Source organism: Hippocampus comes, unplaced genomic scaffold, assembly GCF_001891065.2.
Source record: "Hippocampus comes isolate QL1 unplaced genomic scaffold, H_comes_QL1_v1.1 scaffold5, whole genome shotgun sequence".
NCBI classification, from domain to species: domain Eukaryota; kingdom Metazoa; phylum Chordata; class Actinopteri; order Syngnathiformes; family Syngnathidae; genus Hippocampus; species Hippocampus comes.
This window is the reverse complement of record NW_017805701.1, coordinates 746,536-754,724: the sequence shown is the minus strand read 5'-3', so window position 1 is coordinate 754,724 and position 8,189 is coordinate 746,536. Positions and strand designations below refer to the sequence as shown.

The following is an 8,189-nucleotide window of genomic DNA, read 5'->3' as shown; positions in this document are numbered from 1 at the left end:
GAGGGGGTCCGTTTTGGTGGCCTCAGTATTGCATCTCTGCTTTTTGCAGATGATGTGGTACTGTTGGCTCCTTCAAGCAGGGCTCTCCAACTCTCACTGGAGCGTTTCGCAGCCGAGTGTGAAGCGGTTGGGATGAAAATCAGCACCTCCAAATCTGAAACAATGGTCCTCAGTCGGAAAAGGGTGGAATGCCCCCTCCGGGTCGGGGAGGAGAACCTGCCCCAAGTGGAGGAGTTTAAGTATCTTGGGGTCTTGTTCACGAATGAGGGCAGGAGGCAGCGAGAAATCGACAGGCGGATCGGTGCAGCGTCTGCTGTGATGCGGACATTGTATCGGTCTGTCGCGGTAAAGAAGGAGCTCAGCCAAAGGGCGAAGCTCTCAATTTACCAGTCGATTTACGTTCCAACCCTCATCTATGGTCACGAGCTATTGGTCGTGACCGAAAGAACGAGATCCCGGATACAAGCGGCCGAAATGAGTTTTCTCCGCAGGATGTCCGGGCTCTCCCTTAGAGATAAGGTGAGACGCTCGGTCATCCAGGAGGGGCTCAGAGTCGAGCCGCTTCTCCTCCACATCGAGAGGAGCCAGATGAGGTGGCTTGGGCATCTGATTCGGATGCCTCCTGAACACCTCCCTGGTGAGGTGTTCCGGGCATGTCCCACCAGGAAGAGACCCCGAGGAAGACCCAGGACACGCTGGAGAGACTATGTCACCCAGCTGGCCTGGGAACGCCTCGGGATCCCCCGGGGAGAGCTGGAAGAAGTAGTTAGGGAGAGGGAGACAAGTCTGGGCTTCCCTGCTAAAGCTGCTGCCCCCGCGACCCGGCCCGGAGAAGCGGTAGAAGATGAATGGATGGATGGATGGATGGTTTACCTTTGGCAAGCGAAGATAAACGTGAGCTGAGGACAGCTTGTCCACATGAAACCTGGCACAAAAAATATATATATTTTGATTACTATGACAAAAAAAAGTCCCATTATAAGTTCAATTGGAACGGGTGCAGCTCAGTACATTGATATCGAGGAAAAACTTCATTTATTTGAGAACACAATTGAATGTCAATGCTTACTTTGGACAATATTTCGATTTTTGTGCTTGAGGGAGAACTCACCAGATGTCTTCAGGCCAACCATACTTGATGAGATCTTCGTCTGAGTGTAACGTAGTTGATTAAGTGAAAATGCAACAATAAAGCCATTACTGTTGTGTGTGTCAGCTTACTTTCATACTTGTCTTTTCCCATGTAAATGGTGTAAGGAGGCTCCACCACTAAGACGACAACAGAGACAGCAAACCGTGAGCATAAATATGTGGAGCTACGCGGGCTAATCGCTAAAAAGGCTACAAACTCACCGGCACTTGTGAAGTAAAACACCATTTTAAGGAGATTTTAAAAAGTGATTAAATAATGAAATATGAACGTAGAACTGCATTCAGAAAACAAAACAAAAAATGTTGGTTTTTAAAAGTGGGACTATTTCCTGACTGACTTTGCTGTCACTTCGCGCATGGAGCTGCAGGTTGAACCCGGAAGTTGTTACCCGGCAAAGCCGCGGAAGTAAATTCAAAATTGCCTTGACCATAAAATTTGATATAATGAGTTCGACTGTGTTTTCACGCATATTTTAAAGTTTATTAATCTAAAATTTCAAAGACCCCTTTCTTAATGTTCTATTTTCAGATAAAGCACTTCAGCAGTTTTATAAAAGAAGTCCCGGAAGTTACTGACAAGGCCACGGAACCACTAGATTTAGTTCCTCACAATAAAAGTATTATTCAACATTTAGACTGCTGTTTAGTCGGTTCCATTATTTTTTCACAAAATAATAATGATTAAAAAAAAACAAGATTTCAAACGTAGGCATTATTGTCGGCGTCTTGGTGTTTAATTTATCAAATAATCAACCGGATGTGTTTGTGGTAAATCCCGCGAATTCCGACTGCGCAGCATTGATCTGCCGCGCACCTTTCAAAACACATTGAGGAAAATCGGGCAAGGAGAACGGCCGATGTCGCATTGTTTCTCTCCTATATGACAACATTTCCACCACTGAAAATTCTATTATTTTCTCCTCAACCTTTAAGGCGTTTTAGGTAAGACATCCTATGCTTGTTTCGTCGTTTGAGATCATCGTGTTGTAGCAATAGCGTGCTATCTTACTTCGACGCGCTTCTCTCGAGGTTCATTTGTTCAAATGATTTTTTTACGTTTAAAATATCAACTGTGAGCGCTCATCTCTTGTTTGGTTTGAGATCAATCGCAGTGTTTCAAATTCTCTGCATGGGAATCCAACATTGCGTTTTTTTTCTCTTCAAATAATCCCGCAAATAGTCGTCGCAACCTTTGAGCTCATGAACGGGTTGGTCTTATTTATTCAAAGTGTAAAATAAAGCAGTTTTTCTTCGAGGTTAACGTTAGGATAAAGTCAACAAACGATCCTTAATGAATTTTGTCTCCAGTAATAGAAAGACTTGAAATATGTCTAATATTGTCTGTTGGATTGATCTTCGTCTTCCTCGACCTATCGTCTTCATGATGAATCGTACTATTGTTCTAACATAATCATAATAATTGTCCACATGCAGGTGAACGGTTGACAAAATGATGCCCATGAGCACTCGGAAGAGAAAACTGTCCTCTGTGGATTCGGACAGGTGAGCATCTTATCAGCGTTTTGTGGAGACGAAGGAGGTGTTGAATCTGATGCACTTGTTTGTTTCTCCTGGCTGTCACCCGGTCAAAAGGAGTGAGAGGGAGGCATCGCCCATCAAGAGGAGCTCTCCCAGGAAGAAGCTGGATACCAATGGATGTTTGAACAAAGAAAATCACTCGTCGCCAAGGACCTCTCCTCGTAAAGCAGCAGGTATCAATGCATTGGAGGACAAAAGAACTTAGAGGAATCGTCCATCTGAACATCGGCTCTATCCGTGATTCTCCTTAGGCTTTCCACTCAAGCAGGCAACGATGACAAGCTCCTTCTACGGGACGAAAAAGAGCGTCTATCTCACACCTCTAGAGAGGAAGGCAGTGAAGGAGTCACTTCCTCCTCCTCCTCCGGGCCAGGTCAAGAAAGCGGAGACGAAAATCAAGAAGGCTGCAAAAGGCAAGCAGGCCAAGGCGGCGAAAGGCAAGCAGGCCAAGGCGGCAAAAGGCAAGCAGGCCAAGGCGGCGACAGCGTCGAGCATCAGAAACTACGCAGAGTCCAACAAGACCATCAGGCTGTCCAAGATGAATTGGAGCAGGTTTGTTACAAGAGGATGAACACAAGATGCTGGTCTTATCTGCTGTGGGAAAGAAACTGGCGCCATTACATTCTTAGCCGTTGCATAAGTGTCAAAAGAGAAGAACTGAAAATAAACAAAAAAAAAAAATCCCAAATCAAATATGACCTTGAAATAAAATCTAACTTTTTTCACAGTCAGCTTTTTTCTCACCCTAACTGGCTGACACCCATGTCACTCACCAAGCAGTTGTGCTACTCTGAGTTGTAAACATTGACCTTTTTTTTTTTTTGAACTTCAGCAATGCCAACCAGAAGGCGTCTGAGCCCAAGAAGGCCATCACCATGACCTTCAGCGGCATGAAGAAGCCCAAAGCCAAGATTTTGGTGGGCGCCGCCTTCTTCAGCACAGCCAAGAAGCCGTCATCCCTGTACAAGAAGCTGTCCGCCGCAAAGGCCAAAGGCAAAGCTGCGGTCAAAGCAGACAAGTCAATGAGTCAGGCGGCGGCGGCGGCCCGCCAGCCAGAGCGAAAGCAAACGCAGAAAAATCCCGCCAAGGTAACGACGGAGAAGAGATCAAGTTTGATTTCAAACGAGAATGTATTTTTATTATTTTTGTGGTCTTCAGACTGCCATCCCGCCCGTGGACAAAAAAACAGAGCCGACCAGGAGAAAGTGTGACCCGGAATTGGAATTGTATGATTATGAGAGCGACATGCCGCCAGAGCAGCCGAGGTGCTTTTTTAAAATTTTTATTTTAATCCAATGTGCGCTCACTAGTCACTTGATTACCCGCACAACCTAACAAGCCTGGGAATGGTTACCGCTGCTTTAATTCTTGTTGTTACGGCAACTAAATATCCTTTTAAAAGGCTTCAACATACTTGGAAATTCATCAAATTTTGCTCGATAAAAATGTGTGTGTATTAGGAAATCCTTGGCGGGATTGACCAAGCCTGTCCCAGTTCGCAATTTTGGTTGCTGTTTTAATTTTTTTTCGGCAGCTAAATCAATTTAGGAGCTTTCGAGCAGGCCAAGAAGTTCATAAAAAAATTTACAAACACCTGGTAAAAACGTATCCGCATTCCATTCACGCCTCCCAATATGCTAAGAGGCCATTTTCACTGCAGCTTTAATTGATATTATTCTGGTACCGAAACATTTTATCTTCGACATACTCAAACTCAACAAATTTTGCCGTGTCTGTCCCTCTTGTGAAGCGAAATCTAGTCATCAAAATATCCGGAACAGTTCTTACTTTATTTTTTTTTCCCTTCTCCCCCCCTCCCTTCAGTTCCCCTCAAGCCGTGACCGCTAATCACCAAATCACAACGGAGCTAAAAATTGTGCTGACAAGGGTGCCGATTCCGACATCTCGAATCTCATCCTTTGCTTTTCAGGTAGCTTAGCGTAGCATGCAAAATGTCCAAATTGAGTTTCATTTTTTCCTATTCATGCGTGTATATATTTTTGTTTGACTTGTCGCGACCAGGGTGACGGCTCCGAGCCCGTTTGTGACCTCAGAGACCCAATTCCCAAAAGTCCGACCTCGACGCCGCCCAAAGGTAAGCGCCGCAAATCAACCGCACGAAAAAAAGCATGAGACATGCTTTTCACACGCGTTATCCTGCCCAAGCGAACCTAAAACCTTTTTTTTCCGGGCCCAGAATCTCCGGCTGTGTATCCCATTTTCGGATCCGCTACTAAACGGTGAGACAAATTTTTCCTTGGAATGTCCCGCCTCAGTTTGCATCAATCCCCCCCGCCCCCGTCATGCTAATCCAACAATGTATATTTGATGTGGAACAAAGTTCCAAGAGCTCCCCTGCTGACAAGACTCGGCCGTCATCATCCACCAAAGAGCGACCCACCCGCAGGAGGAAGGAGAAGCATGACGACGACCAACTCATCATCGTATGTTGGCTTCTTTTTAACGTCATGTGGTCACGTGACTTTAAAATGAATAAATCACTCCACGCTTTCCCCACCAGGATGCAGGCCAGAAGCAATTTGGCGCCACCACCTGCGGCTCCTGCGGGATGGTGTACAGCTCAGACAACCCAGAAGACAACTTCCAACATGAGCAGTTCCACCAGTGCCTTCTGGACTCCATCAAATTTGTGGTAACGGCGTCGGAGGGGAGGAGAACATTGAATTGTCTACAGGAAGATGACTTGTCAAGACTTTTTTTTTGTTGTTGTTTTTTCCCCCTCCCCTCCCAGGGTTGGAAGAAGGAGAGGGTGGTGGGCGAGTTCTGGGACGGCAAGATCATTCTGGTTATGCCAGATGATCCCAAGTACGCCGTCAAAAAGGTACGTTCCCACTCGGGACTGCCACGGTTCAGCAATTGGGAATAAACGATTGTCAAGAAGAATTTGATTGATTCGTAGGCGTTATAAATCCTGTGCATTAGTTTCCAGACATTTTTTTTTAAGGTTATGTGTACTCGTTTTATGAAATCTTGTCTAATTTTTAGCCAATTTGGCCCCAAATGAAAAAATTTGGGCATCCGGCATCATATCAGAAGCTGACAGTGTAAAGGGCCGCCCGACAACCAGAGTTCTACGATTCATGTCACAGCGCATCTAGTTACAGTATCTGAATGCGGCAAGCCACAACGGTTATGCGAAGGAATTTGACTTCTTTGGGGCCGGACTTTGTTGAGTTCTGATGGAAAACGCATCGGAGGTTAACGCTACGATGACAGAGTGAACCTTTGGGGGTTATCGAAACGTGAAAGTAAACCTCAGAAAGACACACGGTCTAATGAGATTTGTTTTTCCAGGCGGAGGAGGTGCGACTCATCGCGGACAACGAGTTGGGCTTCCAGCAGGCGACGCTGAGCAGACCCTCGCAGGCTAAGACTTACTTGTTTGTCAACAACGATCGGATGGTGGTGGGCTGCCTGGTGGCAGAATCCATACGGCAGGTCAGCGGTTCGACACGTGGGATCACTTTTCGCATCCAGCCAAATGGAAACATTTTGGCGGGGGGGGCGGGGGTCCTTTTCCGGTTTATCTTCTGCTTGAAGGAAGAAGTGCCTTTAAGGACATTTCAATCATGTAAAACTTAAGATCTATTGAAGGACATTTTGATGACATAAAAAAAAGGCGAGTGAATACGAGTATTGGCAGTATGAAATCATCACCTTATTGATTTAGTCGATTTGCTATCTGCAAAAAATCCTGTTCGAAGAATGCTTGGATGAGTTTGGTTGAGGAAGAACAACTTCTTGTCTCCCCCGTAGGCCTTCAAAGTCCTGGAGCAGCCGGATCAGATCAAGGACATGACCAAAGACGACTTCATGGACCGGCACCGGGCGTGGTGCTGCTCCACCGTGCCAGAGAAGGCGCTTTGCGGCATCAGTCGCGTGTGGGTCTTCAGCCTGGCCCGGCGCCAGGGCGTCGCCCGCCGCATGTTGGACACGGTCAGGTAGGCGGCCATTTTGGGGCCTCGGTTACCACCGGCTGTGTTCTAACTGACGTTACGAGATTGTGTCACTGTTAGTCGTCTCATTTATACAAGTTGGCTTAAATAGAGACCGACTCGAAAGACAGACTGTAAAATGTTTTGGGGAAAAAAATAATTGCTTAGATAAGTCTGAAAAATTGCTAAATATAGCAACTCAAGTCCGATGTTGACATTGGTTACACCTACAACATTCCCTTCCGTTCAAGGAGCACCTTCATGTACGGCAGTCACCTGACAAAGGAGGAAATCGCCTTCTCCGACCCGACGCCGGACGGCAAACAGTTTGCGACGGCGTACTGCGGCACGCCCACCTTCCTTGTCTACAACTTCATCGCTTGAATTGATCGCACGGGTCCAAGCGATCGTTGCGCTGCCTGGGAATGACTCTGACTTTGGTTTAGATAGAGTCAATTTGATTAGTATTGAGAGTTTTTTTTCTCAGCTCAGGGCAGTGTTGTAAATTTGCTGTAGTTTTATTGCAGATGTTTACATGGAAATAACTTCTCGTTGATGTTTTTATTTGTCTGAAATATATTTTTTTTCAGCTTTCAGGCTGTGTCAACTCTACACAACTGAATTTTCCTGTCCTTTTGGAAGGGGGTGAGGTGCAGATGTTTACATGGAAATAACTTCTCGTTGATGGTTTTTATTTGTCTGAAATATTTTTTTTTCAGCTTTCAGGCTGTGTCAACTCTTCACAACTGAATTTTCCTGTCCTTTTGAAAGGGGGTGAGGGAAAAAAAATTGTTTTGGGAAGAGGATTCTGTTCGAAGCTTTAATAAACAACCGGTGTTTGAATTCCCTGCACTTGATTTCTTTGGTGGGAAAATGACTTGACGCGCATAGCGGTGGAATAAAATTTGCTTTAATATCATGTAAATGTAGCATACGTATATGGCAACCAGTTAATCTTTGAAAATTCAGTACACATTTTCAATTCAAATCACATTGGAGCTCGATCAACAATTCCCATGATAAAAAAATCATTTGAGGTTGCCATTAGGAGACATTGTTTAATATTTCTCGTAGTGCATGTACCTGCACACGAAAAGCACATTGAACATTAAAAATGAATTCCCCTCCGACTGTCAATCAAAACTGAGCACTATCAGCGTAAATTTGGCCGCAGCTCGTGTCGTGACTGTGGATCCGATGAAGTGCCAGATACGTAATCAGGCAGGGGAATGCGTTTACTGTATACAAGAATAATGACGCCTCCCCAGGCGCCTCGGGGTCTAGCGGGGGCCGCGTGCCCAGCCGCGAGTAGTAGGCGTCCTCGTCGAAGCTTGCCTCGTCTGAAAGGAGGAGATTTGGGGATGATTAAGGATTGGTGAAGCAGTATGTGGCTCATTGTCCAAGGTTATTTTCGATTGCGAGTTATGGACTGGCTCAATGGTCAGTATGATTGTTATATAATATGCCAACTTAGTCGAGGTAGAGGGAATTATTAAAGTATCAAATAACAATCAGTGTTAGCCCCCCCCCCCCCCGTACGAA

General features: G+C 45.5%; 2 protein-coding genes across 4 annotated transcripts in view; one reads left to right on the top strand and one right to left on the bottom strand.

The window, feature by feature from the left end:
* ccdc25 (coiled-coil domain containing 25) overlaps positions 1 to 1,547 on the bottom strand; it is a 5,157-nt gene extending 3,610 nt beyond the window's left edge. Inside the window, exons 1-4 of the mRNA XM_019882686.1 lie at positions 1,354 to 1,547; positions 1,222 to 1,269; positions 1,112 to 1,151; positions 874 to 925 (exon numbers count right to left, since the gene is read on the bottom strand). Of these exons, the coding sequence (XP_019738245.1) occupies positions 874 to 925; positions 1,112 to 1,151; positions 1,222 to 1,269; positions 1,354 to 1,378 (165 nt within the window). The 5' untranslated portion in view covers positions 1,379 to 1,547. The remainder of the gene's footprint in view (positions 1 to 873; positions 926 to 1,111; positions 1,152 to 1,221; positions 1,270 to 1,353) is intronic.
* A 369-nt stretch (positions 1,548 to 1,916) lies between these two features.
* Positions 1,917 to 7,234, top strand: esco2 (establishment of sister chromatid cohesion N-acetyltransferase 2). Of its 3 annotated transcripts, none has more exons than XM_019882677.1 (16): positions 1,917 to 1,993; positions 2,587 to 2,655; positions 2,746 to 2,864; positions 2,943 to 3,104; positions 3,153 to 3,243; positions 3,524 to 3,779; positions 3,850 to 3,956; positions 4,516 to 4,621; positions 4,714 to 4,786; positions 4,889 to 4,931; positions 5,033 to 5,135; positions 5,213 to 5,344; positions 5,444 to 5,533; positions 6,007 to 6,150; positions 6,469 to 6,653; positions 6,899 to 7,234. In XM_019882677.1, the coding sequence occupies exons 2-16, from the start codon at positions 2,603 to 2,605 to the stop codon at positions 7,029 to 7,031; spliced, it is 1,797 nt and encodes a 598-aa protein (XP_019738236.1). In that variant the 5' UTR covers positions 1,917 to 1,993; positions 2,587 to 2,602; the 3' UTR covers positions 7,032 to 7,234. The 3 variants fall into 3 exon arrangements, with proteins under 3 accessions (XP_019738236.1, XP_019738235.1, XP_019738237.1); XM_019882676.1 differs by having other exon boundaries at positions 1,963 to 2,094; XM_019882678.1 differs by having other exon boundaries at positions 1,964 to 2,094; positions 4,516 to 4,622; positions 4,736 to 4,786.
* Positions 7,235 to 8,189: the final 955 nt, after the last annotated feature.